This window comes from Fibroporia radiculosa (assembly GCF_000313525.1).
Source record: "Fibroporia radiculosa TFFH 294 genomic supercontigs, scaffold3508, whole genome shotgun sequence".
Taxonomy (NCBI): Eukaryota; Fungi; Basidiomycota; class Agaricomycetes; order Polyporales; family Fibroporiaceae; genus Fibroporia; species Fibroporia radiculosa.
Window position 1 is genome coordinate 86810 of NW_012133387.1, and position 17317 is coordinate 104126.

Genomic DNA, 17317 nt, shown 5'->3' on the forward strand with positions numbered 1-17317 from the left:
GGCGTCGCATCATCTGTTTGGTATATTGACTGCCGCTTTGCTGCGGAGGAACCTGTATTCTATACGACTGCTTTTCCGGAGGTTATACTGTGCTTATTGCCTGGCCAGCTCAACTGGCAAGTCGTTCAACGTCACAGTATCTAGTCTACGGGCTGTTATCGACTTGGATCTCAGAACTCGCGTACGATATCGCAATATGCTTCTTCCCATGCGCTGGACAATCTTGGCAGTTCAATTTATGCCTGCAGCATATTGAGTACCGTAAGCACGTCAGATCGTGGGCGAATGAGCAAGTCTATACGTCCGCTCACCAAGGTTTGTCATCCTTCAATACTTCGACCATCTTATAGCACGCTCGACGCTGACTCTACATGGCTCTTCCTGGTCGCCAAAGAACGGACGGGTCGCGAGTGGTCGTTGTAGGAGCGGGGTCGGTGATATAGCGCTGGGAATTCGCTTGATGATGTTGATCCATTCGCAATGCAGGATCGGCGGCGTCTCCTTTGCTATCGCGCTGAAAAGACAGTTGGGTTTTCAAGGTTTCACCGTAAGTCGTCGATGACTTCTCCGAGCTACAAGCGGCTGGCTTCATCACGACGTCCCCTCATCTACTAGATCTACGAGCAAGCCACCGATATTGGTGGGACCTGGCGAGTACGTTGGGCCCATGAGAAATGTATATATGCGCGCTCATCAGATGTTTGCGTGCGGATGGGCAGGACAACACCTATCCCGTGAGCCAAACCAGTTCATGCATGTGACATAACCGACCGCGAAAGCAGGGAAGTGGATGCGACACACCTGCACACTGGTACAGTCTCTCAACAGACTTGAATCCTTACTGGAGTACCACCGTCCCCCCTCAGCACGAAGTCTGGGCCTACTGGAAAGCTCTTGCGACAAAATATGACTTGTACGAGCACACAACCTTTCATACGAAGGTCATATCTGCAGCCTGGGATACCGCACAGCAAAACTATTGCATCGTTCTCGAGGACGTAAAGACGGGCGAGCGGAGGGATACGCGCGCCTCGGTAGTCATCTCCGCGCAAGGCTACTTGGTCGAGCGCCGGATTCCCGAAAACCTGCGCGATGCAGGCTTGGAAAGGTTCGCTGGACCCGTGTTTCATTCCGCAAATTGGAATCACGACATACCACTGAGCGGTAAGAGAGTCGTCGTTATCGGGAATGGTGCCTCGGCGTAAGTCACAGTTCGCGTGATACAACTAAGGAAGTGTGTGATTTGAGGTCTGTTGTAGTGCCCAGTTCATTCCGCGTCTGATAGCGGATCAGAGCACGTATGTCGTGAACTTCTGCCGCACGGCGAACTGGTTTCTTCCAAGTGTGAGTGGAACGGCTCTCGAAGTTCGAGCTCGTTAGCAGCGGACGGGGAACTGACAATGCAGCGTTGCATCAGATACGCGGAGATTATTCGACTTTGCAAATTTGGGCCTTCGCCAACGTTCCATTTGTGCTGCGCTTGTATAGGAACTGGCTCGTACTAGTAAAGTCAAAGCTGCGGCCCTACATGCGCGCACGCTAACCGGGCGGACTTTGCAGGTGAATGGGTTGTTTCCGATCATGCGAAGGAAGTGGAGAGCTGTTTTCGGTGGTAGGGCGCCAGAACAGGTGTGTATCTGTGTTGCTGTCTTGGCACCGTATGTCACGATACGTTTGTAGCACTTGATAGATTACATTCAGCAAACCGCTCCAAGAAAATACCACGACCAGCTCGTTCCTAGATACCGTATGAGTTCCTGCATATAGCGATTCAATGCGAGACTGACGATGCATGTTGCCCTCATTGATATAGCGCTTGGATGCCGCCGCCCCATTCTCGACCCTGGTTACCTCGCATGTCTGCACCAAAGTAACGTCGAGTTAAACTGGAATGGTATCAGCCGAATCACGGAAAACGAAATACACACGGACAAAGGTGAGACCATGTTTACCTGGAAATTATGGCATGAAATCCTTCAATAACTGTCTGGCAGGCGAAACGATTGCGGCCGATGTAATAATCCTCAGTACCGGCTTCGTTACCGTGAGTCCCAAGCCAGAGCATTGAGAATATTAAGTTGGACGCACTGACTCACAAACTGCCACCCGTAGGACCAATACTCGGTCCATATCACAGGCAGTGACGGTCAAACCTTAAGCGACTATTTCGCCGCAAACGGCGGCCCAACCGCCTATCTTGGCGTCGGCGTCCCCGGATTTCCCAACTTATTCTTCGTCGGAGGTACGTCCACTCGGACCCCTTTCTCGCTCGCGCAAGGGAGCGCTGACTATGACAGGCCCAAACACGGTCACCAGCAACGGCTCCGCCGTGTTTACGCACGAGATCGCGGTACGTCCCCGGCGGCGCACGCTGAGATGCGTGCGCTGACTTCGTCGTTTCCAGATCAACCAGATCGTTCAGCTCCTCCGACCTGTCCTCTCACCGTCGCCGTCGATATTGTCCGTCGCGCCGAAACGGGCTGCGCATGACGCGTACAACAAACGCCTCCAGGAGACGCTATCCGCGACGAGCTGGGTGCGCTGCGCGTCGTGGTACCGCGCCGGGGCCGACGGGAACGGCAAGAACTTTGGCATCTTTCCGTGGTCGGTGTGGGCGTTCTGGTGGTTGACAAGGCGAGTGGATTGGGAGAATTGGGAGTGTTTAAGCGTGTAAGTTGTACGGTAAACGAACAGAGATGCCGTTGTAGCAGCCGACCCTTGCTTGAGATGGGGTGAGTCAGTAGTGCATAACACAGACATATTGAAGCCTGCAAGAAATTGAGACAATGGGGATGAGGTGGCGTATAGCATTGCTGTAGTCATGGTCCCATGGGAGGGAGCATCTTCCAGCGGGTCATTGCGCGAGCAGCGACTGTCAAGACAGCATTGACTAGCACATGCACAGGCGGCTGATCATGAGGTGGTCGTGCAATCTGGACATACCAGTCTGGACCCATGTGCGGGCGCAAGCAGGCAGGCACGTTGTGTCCAGGTATGAACGGCGGCCAGGATCGAGAGCGTCAGTGACGACGGGCGGCATCGTCCCTGATGCAACATCCGTGCAGCTCTCCCGGATAAAAAAACAAGGCGTGCTCGCTGTGGTGCATACTGGTGTTGTGCAGTATGGGTGTCCTGCTTTTGTGGGCGCAGAGAGTCACCTGATAGAGTCCAGCTCTGTCTGCGAGCGGGAGACACCAATGCATGCCCCTGTGATGAGCGTATCGACAATAGGGAGCGGGGATGCTGGTGTCGTGCGTCACCATGGCCGAACGCGAGTGGGGTGTGGAACACCCGCTGGCATATGCTCGTGCGAGGGGGAGAAATGGTGAGACGGCCCGAGCCTCATGGTTTTTACAATTATATCTTGTTGGAAATGTGAAAAGTCTGGACACGTCCGGATGAACTTGCGGCGGAGGCGACGGCATACAGGTTACTGAGCTTGGTGATGAATGAGACACATGTGACGAGGCGACGAAGTGGCGTATGTGCACATCGTGCGCAAGATGCTGTAGATCCTCCGAGGTCGACTCGGCATACAGTGTGCACGAGGGCACGGCGCCGTGGCGTATGTTCAGACCAGAGGTGTATACTGGAGCGAGAGGCCAGGAGTGCACGGAGGCGGGTGTCCGGACGTGCGAGGGCCACTGGCAGGAATGGCATCAGCAACCGCGAAATAGGACGGAGAGCGACGTAGGAGATGTGGACGCAGGTTCCAATTACTCAAGGCGTTCAAATCCAGCGGCAGTCGTCGAGTGAGTAGCTCCAAGTTGCGTGATGTGGTTAGGACTGGTGATACCGTGATCCTTTCCCCCAACGTAAATGAGCGCAACATGTTCGGCGGAGGCACATGCGATACCGGTGATCTGCACGAGTCTCTTCATCTCCACGTCGACAAATCTTGTGGATGGATGGAGCGCCGAGGCTGCAACCACGGGATGGATGTGCCTGTAGTTTGGGTGGCTTCTGACGCATTCCCGTACCCACTCCCGTGCTAGCGCAAGATTTGCCTATGTAGACATTCTTCTGTGGACGCTAAATGTTGTGTCCACCCGTGTCGCGTCGATCAGTGCGTGCCGACCTAGCACACATTGATCTACAGACTCATTGTAAGTCACGAAAGTATAGCTCTTGCTCGACTTTGCTGCTATACCATGTATCGGTCAGAGCAGCGCCAGTGACAATAGGGTCTCACACATGGTCGTCTCGTATGTCATTACCGGAGGAGCAGCCGCCGTCTGCCCTACCTATGATGGCTAATTAGCAGGATTCTGACACAAATCGCATGCGTCGGCGTCGTCTTGTAGAGTGCAATATTGGAAGCGTCTGCAGCGTACCTTAAAATCCGCTCTCGGGAAACGATCGGTAGACGTTGTAGATCAATTTGCATAGGTTGCAAATGCACTGGCGGGGACCCGGAGGCGTGACATCGAAATACAGACTCACCCTGCCGGCGCTAAGTTGTGCGAGGGAAAGCGTCGAACATCTGGCATACATCCTCCTAAAATTAATGACGATCCCTGACACCGTGACGTTGTTTTTATTGACAAGTAGCTGAGATGAATGACAAGAACTCGAGTTGACTTCGTTCATGCAGCTCCTATTGTTTGCGATCGCGAGGGTGTCCGCGGGGCAGGATCTATTGAGTTGGGGCGCATCACTAAGCATATTGATGAGATTGACTGGCATTGCCGATGGGCTATGTGCTACGGACCATGATGCATACCAAGTGCATAGGTATAGCGAGCAAGGGCTTTGTGAAGTACAAAATCAGGAAAGTAAAGTAACCTTGCCCAGTACGATCGAGCCTGATATCGTAGTGGCGTCAAAGTCAGATCAATATAGTGATCCCTAGTAACGAAGAGCGAAATATAGTAGTCATTAATATTGGAAAGGTGCCGACTGCATTGAGCAGCTTTTCCTCCCTTGCAAAATAGGCCTTTCCTCGCTGAGGAAATGGTCATTTATTTGCTGGGTCTATACACTACTGCTACATGGCTCCACTCCCACTAGACGACTACAAAAAGAAAATACTGCAGGTGACAATTATGCCGCATTCGTCCACGGCCGACACACTCGCTTTAGCCAGCGCGCCTTCTTCGCATCCAGTGCTTTGTCTGCGCTCCTGAGCGCTGCGAGCTGCCGTGTGGCAAGAACGCACGTCTCGCTCCGGAACTTTGTGACCAGCCGCTTGCGCAGCTTTGTCTGTGATATCCGTAACATCGGCAGTTGCGCATGTAACAAAAATGCACATACCATCGCTGCATCGCTGCCCGTTGGGGCAGCGGCGGGGAACACATCGTGCAACCAACCGCGTGTAGGACGCACGTCGACGTCACCAAAATTTTCCAGCCAGATCTGCCAGAGACACTCTTCCCAGTCTGCCGCGCGTGTGTTCGCAGTTGCAGCTGCTGTAGAAGACAGGAAAAATCGCTCCGTGCACCACAGCGGATCGTCGCGTGGCAGCACAACCGGTGCGAGTAGGGAGAAGGGGAAGCCCGTTTGACCCCGTGTAGTAAGGATGGCTGGGCGCTGGCCCTCTTTCTGCAACGAGGGTCCGACGATCGCTCTAGATGAGCTAGTAGAGCCAAAGGCCGGCTTGAGAGAGCGGTAGAGCGTCTTGGGTGGCGCAGTGGAGAGGTTACCAGGGAAGAGGGCGACGTAAGGAGTCTGCGAGAAGAGCCGAGCGAGGTTGAGGAATGCGTTCGGGTTGTCACGCGTCTGTGCATCTAAATGGACCAGATGTACAGAGAGCGTGGACGCGAGCAGTGAATGCTTTGTCCGCAGATCCAAGACTGAGGTGAGGAGAGCAGCGTGTTCGGTGGAGGAAGGCTCTACTTTCGTCGTCACAAGGAGCGAGATCGGACCTGCGCGCGATGTAAACGAACGTGATACACCTGGAACATTAACTTACCTGTCCACCGTTGTGCCCACGAGTTTATCAAACTGAGGTCTTGATCCGTTGACCAGAGACACGCCGTTACGGCAGCAGGATCCACAGTCGCCTTTAGAACGTACGGATCCAAGGCCTTCGGTTGAGGGTGAATTGCGGTTAGCTTGGTAAGTAAATGTGCCATTGGAAGACCTGCGAGGGGATTCGTGATTTGGACAGCCAGACTAGGGATACCTCTATTGACAGGGAGGATCATTCCAAGATTTGGCAAGATGACCCTGACAGCAAAAAATGCAGAGCTTAGGACACAGTGTAGCAGGAAAGCCCACTTCAGCCAGATGAATCGTTGTCGGATAGTTTGTGCGACATAGGAGGAGAGGCAACGACCAAGGATGCCCCCGGGGCGGGAGGGCCTTGTGCCGAATGAGAATTCATACTTGTTTGGTGACATCTTGCGAATACAAAATTCTACTAGCAGTGGTACCCCAAAAGACGAATGTCGATCAGACAAGTGGGACACTTAACATATAATTCTTCTCGAGAGATCTGAATGAGGGAGACAGGACAAGTCTAGGTCCGTAAAGTGGAAGTTGGTTCTGTCGCACGGAGATTCCCGTCGACCCGAGAGCGCATATATTCCTCACATAGTACCCTCTCATATAGAGCATGATATATTTCGTGTCATGGAGAATTGATCAACAAATGCAGCAAGAATTACAGCAATCTCGAGAGTTGAAGTAATGATCATGACCACTCCTCATCCAATTATAATCACGCCTTGACGAACAGATCGGTGAATTTGTCTACAGACATGGAAATTAGCGACGCCGGGTCGTTAACCGCGGCCAAAATCCTAGGGCAGATAGTGAGCAAAGTAAATTAACACACAGACAGAGACACATACTTCTTCTGATGAGCCTCGTCAAAGTGCGGGCTAATGTGATTCTTGAACTTCTGCAGCAGCAGTGGCGTCCCCTCCGCCCGTCTGCGCTTGTGTCCGACCGGGTACTGCACTTCGACCTCATCCAGCACCGTGCCGTCGTTCAGCTCCATTAGGAGTGCGTTAGAGATCGACCGCTTCGACGGTTCGTGGTAGTCGACACTGTACGCCGTCTCTTCGACGCAGGTGATTTTCGCCCGCAGCGCGTCGATGCGCGGGTCAGCGGCTGACGCGTCCGTGTACGAATCGGACGTTAACTCGCCGAAGATGAGCGGATATGCAACCATGTAGTTGATGTCGTGACTGGCGGACTATCAGTCACATTTTACTCAAGCAACCATCAGTAAAAGCTCTCACTCTCGGTCGGCAAAGTTGTCCAGGGGTCCGCGCTTGTTGATGATGCGCATCGCTGCCTCCTGCGTTCTGATCCGGATGCTTTTGATGTCGTCACTCGTCTTGCCCATCGCCTTCAGCTTTGCGTGAAGGATGTGTGCAGCCTCCACAGCAGTCTGTGCATGGAACTCGGCGGGGTATGAAATCTTAAAGAGCACGTTCTCCATGATGTACGAAGAGTACGGCATCTGGAACTCGAAGGGCTTGCTCTAAAGTCAAACGTTTAGCAGAATAACAGCAACAGCGGTTGTATGCACCTTGAACAGCACGTCGTAGAAGCCCCACGTCTTCGCAGTCAAAACAGATGGCATGCCCTTCTCCCCTTTCTTGACGAGGTACGCGATGTTGACGGCGCGCGCACATGCGTCACCTGCTGCCCACGACTTACGCGATCCCGTATTGGGTGCATGTCTGTACGTGCGGAGCGACTGCCCGTCTGCCCAAGCCTGCGAGATTGCATCAATGGTTTGTGCGCGGTCGAGGCCACTGACACATAATCAACATGCATACTCGGTCTCAAGCGGTTAGAGCACTTACAGTAACTTCGACACAACAGCCGTGCTGGCAACCTTCACGAGGACAACGTGGTCGAGTCCAACTCGGTTGAACGAGTTCAAGAGCGCAAGTCCTCCCTGAATCTCATGTGCCTTGATCATCCCCTCGAGGATGTCACGAACAGTCAGAGGCTGGCCCTTCCGCGCAAGATGGTCGGCCACAGCGAGGATGGCTCCCAAGTTATCAGAGGGGTGACCCCACTCGGCAGCAAGAAAACAATCGTTGAAGTCTAGCCAACGGATCTGAGTGCCGATGTTGAAAGCGCCACGAATGGGATCGAGTTGGTAGTTGGTACCGGGGACCTTCGTGCCTACGCCGGACGGAAACTAGTTGTAACAGGCCAATGTGATAGAGGCAGGTTCACGCACCGTTTGGCACGACAGTACCCTCTACAACTGGCCCGAGAAGACGAGCGCAAGCCTCAAATCTCAATCCCTCTAACCCACATCCGATGGTGTCAATCAAGCAGAGCCGGGCAGTTTCCCAAGCCAAGTCAGAATCGATCTTATAATTGTGAACGTAGTCGGCAATGTCTTGGAGGACTTGGTCAGGCTCAGGTCGCGCAGCAGACTCTGCATGAGATGACATGCTACGAGAAGGGCGAAGGCTGGAGGACAACTGGGTTGACGAGAAAAGAGATTTGCGGAGACCCGTGGACGACCTAGGAGCGGCGACAGAAGAAATAGCAGCCAAACGTGCACGAGTCACAGGCGTCTTGGAACCTAAAGCCCGAGGTAATGAGGCACGAGCCGTCGATAACATGCTTTATGAATCACCAGAGTGAACACGTCTCTGAAGTAGAAAGCAGGGGGAAAGCGCCCGGAGTCGACTTGCTCGCGTTCACGGCAAGTTCGCGTCTGACAATGGTGAATGAGAACAACTACTTATGCGGTCAGTTGCAGTGAAGCTGTCCCGAACGGTTGAAGCACTTATTCGGGATCAGCCAGAAAATTGTAAGTCGAAAATCGAGAAGATGAAGTGACCAGTCAGCTGAGGTATTCTCGGGTTTATCGGGGGCGCGTTAAAGACGATCGGCCCGTATCGGTGGATGACACTCACTCACTGGCAGTTGATTGGTATTCATGTTCAGCACTGTCAGTATCACCACAATCGCAAACAAAACCAGTGCTGAACTCAATTCGAAAGATGTGAATGATATATAGATATGCGGACGGAAGAGTCATCACCTCTCCTCGATCAAACGAAGAGAGGAGAGTCATCCTGGGCCTGCATAGTCAAAATTGAAGCAGTTGCGTTGACGTCGACGGCTCTAGGCTGCCAGTCCCTGTCAGGCTTCAGGCCAACGATCGATGTTGAGGATCCTCATCCGCTTCAGTGAGTGATTAAATGAATGCGCACGATGTCGTCTGGGGGGTCCTCCGGACGAATCATGCCAGTGAAAGAAGGTCATCTACCAGGTCGAAACGCCCGAAGATACAGTTTGAAGCTGTCTTCTGACCAGATGTCGTTTGACATTAGCGGCCAATGACGCAGCAGTAAATCAGGAAGGGGTGCTCATGGCCTATAAGTACCCCTCCTTGAAACTCGAAGGCTAATCCAGTGATCTAAAGGCACAGACGTTTTAGCGTTGAAATAGATCTATGCAAGTCTGATTTACATGGCGATTTCGAGAATTTGTAGCATCATGCCCTTATCATGCCCCATAATCTCGGGATCTGAAGAGATGTTAAATTGGGATGAAATGCGAGGCGTGGTTTCTTGATGCGACCTGCGTAAATGACTCGTATATAACGGCTACGTAGTCAGTCCTTGTGCGTAGAGCAAAAAATAATGAATGCCGAATGAATGTGAAGAAGGTAAGTTCACCACGCGTCTACAATAACGCGTCGTCGGACGCGTTGAATTACGTGTCACGAGGTCGTGAAGTCGATTACCCGAAAAGGCATCACAAATTGTGTTCGCTGTCTCCGCTCCGAGTCGCTCCTTGCGCGTGCCAACTCATCCTTGCGACTGTCGACCAGCCGCCAATTGACTTGGTCTTTCCCACCAACTTCGCTGCATTAGCTTGCAGCGGAAACAACGAAGGCCATGCTAGCACACCAACTCTTTCAATCTTGTCTACGGACTCGGCCACATGCTATTGCCACATTCGCCAGCTGTCCCTGGCGCCGCAATGCTGCGACCGCTGCAGCCCTCGCAAAGGCTCCAGAGCCTGAGCTGGAAGCTCCTGCTGCACCCTCGTATCCCCTCTCTGACGGAGACTTGCATCGACTAAGGTTCCAGCGGAACATTGGCGTGTCTGCTCACATAGACTCGGGCAAGACTACCCTTACGGAGCGCATATTGTACTATACTGGACGGATTCGCGAAATCCACGAAGTGCGCGGACGGGATAACGTAGGCGCAAAGATGGACAGCATGGATTTGGAGAGGGAGAAGGGTATCACTATCCAGAGCGCGGCCACTTTCTGCGACTGGGTCGCTACTATGCCGGTAACTGGAGAAAAAGAGAAGTATGCCATTAATATCATTGATACCCCAGGCCACGTCGATTTTACCATTGAAGTCGAACGTGCTCTACGTGTGCTGGACGGTGCAATCTTGGTTCTCTGTGCGGTCTCTGGTGTCCAGGTATGTCAAGTCTGCATTGCTTTGTATAATATCCGCCAAGCTGCGTTTGCATTCAGAGTCAAACAACGACGGTCGATCGGCAAATGCGGCGGTATAATGTGCCTCGGATATCGTTCATCAATAAAATGGATAGGTGCGTCGGGAGCCGCTATTACAATATGTGAAATCACCTCATGTATGTGTTTGTCACAGACCTGGCGCAAACCCTTGGCGTGTCATTGACCAGATTCGAGCGAAGCTGCGAATTCCTGCAGCTGCTGTACAAGTTCCCATAGGCGTCGAAGACGAGCTCAAAGGTGTCGTTGATCTCGTACGCTGGAAGGCTGTCTACAACGAGGGCGAAAAAGGGTGAGGATATGCGGTGAATGCCTTGCACGGTTTTGACATTCGCCTTCTAGCAACACCATCGTCGAATCAGATGAGATTCCTGCTTCGGTGCTTGAGTTCGCCCAATCGAAACGCCGTGAACTCGTGGAACAACTGGCCGAGGTCGATGACGAGATCGGTGAGATGCTAATCATGGATGAAGAACCCAACACGCAGCAGCTCGCCGAAGCAATTCGTCGCGCGACAGTCGGTCTTAAGTTTTCTCCGGTATTTTTGGGCTCTGCAGTCAAGAATATGTCGGTTCAGCCTCTCCTAGATGGTGTGTGCGCGTACCTCCCGACGCCGTCGGAGACAGAGGTTGTCGCGCATGATACGACGCTTCCCATTGATGCGGCCCCAGTACCTCTGGTCCCTGCTGCAAATGCTCCTATGGTCGCGTTGGCATTCAAGCTCGAAGAAGGTCGCTTTGGACAGCTCACGTATATGCGTGTGTATCAAGGTAGCATACGCAAGGGGCAGTTCATCTTTCAAGCGCGGACGGGGAAGAAAGTCAAGGTCCCTCGCTTGGTGAGGATGCACAGCAACGAAATGGAGGTATGTACTTCCGTCGTCTCTCTAAGTCCTCGTGCAGCTGACAGTGATGTTTGAAGGATGTGGAGGAAATTGGGCCTGGCGAAATCTGTGCGATCTTTGGTGTTGATTGTGCTTCCGGTGATACCTTCACTGACGGCTCATCGAATTTCTCCATGGTGAGTGTTTTCCGCTTCGCCGGGATGTCTGACTCATGCTGAGGATCTCCAGACCTCCATGTATGTGCCAGAGCCTGTGATCTCGCTCGCTCTAAAGCCTGTGGGACAAGAGACTCCAAACTTCTCTCGCGCCCTGAACCGGTTCCAGAAGGAAGATCCTACCTTCCGGGTGCACATTGACAAAGAAAGCAAAGAGGTGACGAATCCCGTCTGTAGTCAGCTATTACGATGTTTCTGACGACAGGTATGACGATGTAGACCATCATCTCTGGCATGGGAGAATTGCACCTTGAGATCTATGTTGAACGCATGAAGCGCGAGTACAATGTCGAATGCACGACCGGCAAGCCGCGTGTGGCCTTCCGCGAGACAATCACGCAGCGCGCAGACTTCCATTACACGCACAAGAAGCAGACTGGTGGTGCGGGCCAATATGCACGGGTCATTGGCTATGTGGAGCCTATGGAGCCTGATCCGAAGACGGGAAAGGATGTCGCGTTCGAGAACTTCGTCATGGGAGGCAACATTCCCTCGAGCTACATCCCGGCATGTGAGAAGGTGAAGTCCCCTGCGGTGTTTTTGCTCGCGAGGAACACGTCTGACTGATATGCTGAGTAGGGCTTCTTTGAGGCGCTGGAGAAGGGTAGCTTATCTGGCAACCCGATATGTGGGAGCCGCCTCGTGCTGCAGGACGGCCTCGCACATTCTGTCGACTCGTCCGAGTTGGCGTTCCGTCTCGCGACGATCGGCGCTTTCCGTGAAATCTATGCGAAGACGAAACCGGTCATCTTGGAGCCCATCATGAAAGTCGAGGTCGTTGCACCTTCGGAATTCCAAAGTGCGTCCCGTCCTAGCGATCTCACAGTCTGTAACGCGAGTGGTCTCATATCTGACGTCAATATTTTCTAGGTGCTGTCATTGGTGGGTTGAATCAACGGCGAGGAACGATTACGGACAGTGAGGTCCGGGAGGACGAGTTCACGGCCATCGCGGAGGTCGCCCTGAACGACATGTTCGGGTACTCGAGCCATTTACGCGGTGTCACCCAGGGCAAAGGTATGCTGTATCTTTCCCTCGCCGTTTATCCGGTCACTTATACTGGCTGCGCGTTTTCTTAGGTGAATTTAGCATGGAGTACAAGGTACGCCTATTTTCTGTTACGTTTTGTGTGCCTGTGCTGACTGGGCGGACGTAGTGCCATATGCCTGTTATGCCGCAGGTGCAGAAAGAGCTGGAAGAGGCATACAAGAAGACTCTCCCGCAGGCGAAAAAGTAATTGTGTACGGTATGACATTATGATATATAATACGTAGACTAGTTTGCTTTCGTTGTTCACGCTGCTCAGAATTCATGAGATAGAATCACGCGTCTGCGTGGGGGACAGATGTCGACTAGATTGCCAGCAATCACCGCAGGGAGCCACGGTACGCATGGGTTGACAGCAAAAATATGCCGAAGATCTGAACACACCGTCTAATGCTCGATGTCGACGTCCTGCATGTCGACGTCCTGTTTCTTCTGGCCAGAAAAGCCGGAAGGTTCAGGTGTGCATCTCGCGTATTATGCCGTGTTCGTGTTCTCGCCCCTGTGGTCTGAACTTGTGCTCAGGAACAGAACAAGATAGGGCGGATGTCAATGGGCCTTGGGAACAGGGCCGCACGCTGTCGGCAGGTCAACTCGCCGTACTCAGTCGGTTTGCAATGGAATTTAGCTGTCCATTATTCAAACTAGGCATTGCACACGACACAAACAGCTCGAATGGTTTGAAGCTGCGATGGGATGCTATCGAAGGTAGTATCACCATACGCAATGGGCTTAACCACATCCACGGCTCAGGATGCAAGCGAGACAGGGTGCAGGACAGTGCCCTGTTGACGGCCTCCTGATGATCGTATTCTGTACGCAAATGTGCCAAAGGCCATCTGCTCGCCAAGAAGGTGCGCAGGCTCTGTCAGTGTCTTCCACGATGTGATCCGGCAACGCAAACGTGTTGCCTGTGCTCCCGGTTCTGGTCTGTGTTCCATTCTACATCTATCACCGCCATGCAGGGACATTGGGCATCGTTTTGAGAACACCTCCGACGCCTAATTTGATCATACTTCGGACCTCAGGCCTTGGGTAATCAGAAGTAAAGCAGGATGGGTGTTCAAACTCGCATATTTGTTGATGCTCCGTGCTTAGCGGAGGAGGCTACGTGCAGAAGAGAGCAACGGTGGCACGCAAATGAGGCGGAGGAGTCTGTTCGAGTGGCGACGTGCTAAGCATGAGACGTCGAAACCGACGCACCCACAGACGTCTGGCTCTGAGCAGGCAGCCGAGAACCCCCCGGGGCGACCACCACACGAATACGGTGTACAATCTGCGATATGTCCCGCACGCATCAGAGCAACCCCCACATTATCCCGATCGTCGCGCCCGTCGTACTTGTTCCGAGTACCCACAGCGCGTGCAGTGGTCACAGGATTCCCTTGTTGAGCACGTAGTCTCGAGCTAGCGAAGACGGGTGCGGCTCAGCGGCGGAAGGCCGGCCGCAGGTGCCAATCCGACTGGCATACTTTTTCCTGCTGGCTTTTAGACAGAAGTATCCACGCGTTCGAGCATGGATCACGACAGGGAACACGAGAGGTCTGGGCAGGACATTTCCGGAAAGCACGGGTCAAAATTTGATGCTATGAACACAATCCTGCGACGACATCCCAGTGATACAGCTCGAGGTCGATTCCAATACGAGACACATACAAACGCGCTGACCCACGCCACAGAACATGCAGGATATGTCTTGACGACAGTATTGAGCCGTCGGGGGTACATCCCCTGGGCCGGCGGATCGACTTCAACGCGACGATGGCCGAGTTCTGCGACTATGGCCCGGAATTCAACCTCACCGGGCGCGACTCGAGGAGGTGCTGGGCATTCTCTGGTGACTTCGGAAAAGGTGTTCACGTACCTGTTCAGCGGCGAGTATGGCAACATCGCGTGGATCGACTCAACGCCGTGCGTGAAATGGTGAGTGCAGGATGTTGAATGGTCGTCGGCAGTGCAGCCTAGTGCAACCAGCAGACTCACCCGCAGGCATGGCGAGCCCGCGCCCTCGATGTGCAGACTCGAGTTCGCCTCGCTGTCGACGATGTACACGCCGTAGGAGTTGCAACCACATCGATGTAGTAGGAGATGGCGAGCTATGGGAAGACGACGTATGCGCCGGACTTGGCTCCCTGTGTCCTGCGAGCTTTGAAGAGATCGTAGTACACCGTGCTGCTAGTGTATGCGTGCCGCTACATGCGAATTTTTGACTTCGGCTTGGGTTGATAATGCGTCAATTTAATGATGTATCCATACAGGGTGAGGAAATTGATACAAGTCTTGCCGTTCGTCGCTTTACCTAACTTTTTCTCGGCCTATCGGCGCGCACGTATGTCATCAGCCACCCAGCGGCAGCGGCCGATCGCGCACTCGATCTAGCTTGTTCGTCTGTTATTCTTCTCTGCCTGCGCAAATCTAGCCCAATGCACTTCGATTGTGGTTGAAGCATATGGGTGGTTAGTCTCAGACGGTAGGACGATGAGAGCACTACAGCTGAGCGTGGAGCGGAGGTCTCAATATGCATTGTCCCATTCCTTTCGAAACTGGCCGATCAGAGATCCCCAAATTTATGCCGACGCATGTCAGACGCATATGTTCTCCAGTCCAACGAGAATCTCACAGCAACCATGCTTTCACAAGACCCCTCCATTTTTTGCTCCACATGACCATAACAGGACGGGATGGGAGTTGAAGCTATCTACTAAACCTCATGAGAGTCCAGTCAGCGTTTCATGGAAATTGAGTATCCGCCTAGTTATACATACAAAGCCACCCAACATGCTGCGCTCACCATAACACCCACGGCGTCGGGTCGATCCACGCGACGTTGCCGTACTCCCCGCTGAACGGGTACTGGAACACCTTCTCGACGCGGTCGTACGGCGCATACTCCTCCGGAGTCATCAGCAGCGTGATGCCCGCCTCCTCGCGCCCGGTGAGGTTGAACCCCGGGCCGTAGTCGCGGAACTCGGCCATCGTCGTGTTGAAGTCGATCCGCCCGCCCGGGACGCCCGCCCAGGGGATGTACCCCGACGGCTCGATGCTGTCGTCGAGATACGTGTACGCGAAGATCGAGCGGTCCTGCGCGTTCTGCGGCGCGCGTCAGTGCGTCGTCGGCGACGCAGCCGGGGGACTCACCCATGGCCGGCCCAGGGCGCACTCGCCCGCGATGTGCAGGCTCGCATTCGCCCTGCGCACCTCGCTGTCGACGATGTAGACGCCGTAGGAGTTGACGAAGGTCGTGTTCGTCCCCTTCCACGCCGTGATCCCGCCGCCGCAGCTGCGCAGCGACAGCAGCGACGACTGCACCCAGAGCGTCCCGTACCCGTACAGGAAGTCGGTCTGGCCGGCGATCTCGCTGTCATACATGTACGTGTTCCCAAGCTCGCCGACGTAGATCTGCCGGCCGGGCATAGTCAGCTCCAGATTGCGAGGAAAATAGTATGACTGCCGCGCACGGTATCCTGGTAGCTATAGAACCCGCAGTAGTAGAATCCAGCGTTGGCGTAGCTGATCCCAATCGCGAGGCTCGGGGTGTCGGAGTACGGTGCGTAGTCATTCACGATGTCAATGTTGTATGCGCGGAAATCGGTGCTCCCAAAATGGTGCCCATCCGGCCCCGTTAAGCTTGCATTGAAGGTGACCGTGAGCGTGCTCGTCCGTGCGTTATCCGAGGGGCCCGCGACGGCCGCCCACAAGATGCTCACTGCGTTTTGCGTGCGGTCCGTAGGAGCCACGGTCTGGCCCAGGAGTGTGACGGGACCGGGACGAGTGACGTTGACCTGTTCCGTGTAGTTACCTGGGAGGATGAGGATAGTGTACGGTGTAGCATCATTTGGGAGGCTGAGGACGGCAGACTGGATGGTGGTGAAGTTGACATTACTAGTGCCTGGTGGGCCAACGAGGAGGGTGCCAGACGCACAGCCAGATAAGGGGTCGTCAGTGGGGTACTGGCATTCAGCGCGGCCGGCCCAGACAGTGTCGCAAAAGAGGAGGACGGCGAGGGAGTAGACGAGTGCCCGGACCAGTGACGTCGACAGCGGCATTTTGCTTCCCGGGACGCGAAAGCAAGCGGGTCGAGCAAAAGTGACTGCAGTATTTATGGAGCCCAGAAAGACCCAGAGATGTGCAACTAGCAATTCACGCACCCTGTCTTCTCCCTTCTTCCAGGCCCGAACTCAAGTAGCCAAGCAATGGGAACCGCAATCGAGCTCACCCAGTGTGCCATATTCACTGGTCAGCGGACCAGGCGGGGCTGACTGACTGACCCGGTAGAAGCACACCCTGCGCCATAAAATCGAGCAGCCGCCCACTGGCGTGGTTGGAGGCAGACAAACGCTGGACTCATGATCGACATCTCCAGCTGGCGGGCCGAGGATGGGGGAGAATGCAGGCTGTGTCTCCCCGCGGACCGTACTGGACCGGCAATACCTCCCAGCAAACCTCCAGGAAGCTTGTGCACCGGGATGCGGAGTTGGGCGCGAGAGCTGTGGGCGTACTACACAGACGACCTCATGACAGTCGGAATTTCTTGCATCTTCAATACTGTTAGATCCGGGTCGTAGGAATTGACACCAAGCGCCGACGGGTTTTCTTGCATCTTCAATACCAACACCGTTGGATTCGGGCTGTAGGAATTGAGGCTATTCGCCGAGTAGGAGAAGTGTGAATGCACCACCGAATACAAGGAGGCCAGCAACTGAAACGAATGAAGAATGGCCCCAGTCGCTGCAACAATTATGTAAGAATCCTACAATTGCCCTCGATTCTCAAACTTAGTTGTGGGAG

At 53.8% G+C, this 17317-nt stretch overlaps 5 protein-coding genes across 5 annotated transcripts; 2 read left to right on the top strand and 3 right to left on the bottom strand.

The window, feature by feature from the left end:
* Positions 1-371: 371 nt before the first annotated feature.
* Positions 372-2674, top strand: FIBRA_04846 (uncharacterized protein; the record flags this gene model as incomplete). Its single annotated transcript, XM_012326632.1, has 14 exons — positions 372-430; positions 487-547; positions 616-654; positions 720-734; positions 783-1201; positions 1260-1344; positions 1418-1504; positions 1561-1629; positions 1681-1747; positions 1814-1936; positions 1995-2044; positions 2113-2242; positions 2298-2350; positions 2405-2674. 14 exons carry the CDS (start codon positions 372-374, stop codon positions 2672-2674), a joined length of 1527 nt encoding a protein of 508 aa, XP_012182022.1.
* A 2313-nt stretch (positions 2675-4987) lies between these two features.
* Positions 4988-6341, bottom strand: FIBRA_04847 (uncharacterized protein; the record flags this gene model as incomplete). Its single annotated transcript, XM_012326633.1, has 4 exons — positions 4988-5014; positions 5074-5202; positions 5254-5864; positions 5912-6341. 4 exons carry the CDS (start codon positions 6339-6341, stop codon positions 4988-4990), a joined length of 1197 nt encoding a protein of 398 aa, XP_012182023.1.
* Positions 6342-6661: 320 nt separating this feature from the next.
* Positions 6662-8540, bottom strand: FIBRA_04848 (uncharacterized protein; the record flags this gene model as incomplete). The annotated part of the gene is made up of 6 exons (XM_012326634.1): positions 6662-6743; positions 6795-7133; positions 7188-7432; positions 7481-7709; positions 7761-8088; positions 8147-8540. 6 exons carry the CDS (start codon positions 8538-8540, stop codon positions 6662-6664), a joined length of 1617 nt encoding a protein of 538 aa, XP_012182024.1.
* Positions 8541-9827: 1287 nt separating this feature from the next.
* FIBRA_04849 (uncharacterized protein) lies at positions 9828-12722 on the top strand (the record flags this gene model as incomplete). Its single annotated transcript, XM_012326635.1, has 11 exons — positions 9828-10370; positions 10427-10482; positions 10563-10718; positions 10769-11291; positions 11348-11446; positions 11499-11642; positions 11705-12004; positions 12065-12284; positions 12356-12502; positions 12565-12587; positions 12642-12722. The coding sequence occupies 11 exons, from the start codon at positions 9828-9830 to the stop codon at positions 12720-12722; spliced, it is 2292 nt and encodes a 763-aa protein (XP_012182025.1).
* A 2594-nt stretch (positions 12723-15316) lies between these two features.
* Positions 15317-16575, bottom strand: FIBRA_04850 (uncharacterized protein; the record flags this gene model as incomplete). Its single annotated transcript, XM_012326636.1, has 3 exons — positions 15317-15619; positions 15668-15928; positions 15988-16575. The coding sequence occupies 3 exons, from the start codon at positions 16573-16575 to the stop codon at positions 15317-15319; spliced, it is 1152 nt and encodes a 383-aa protein (XP_012182026.1).
* Between the last annotated feature and the right edge of the window lie 742 nt (positions 16576-17317).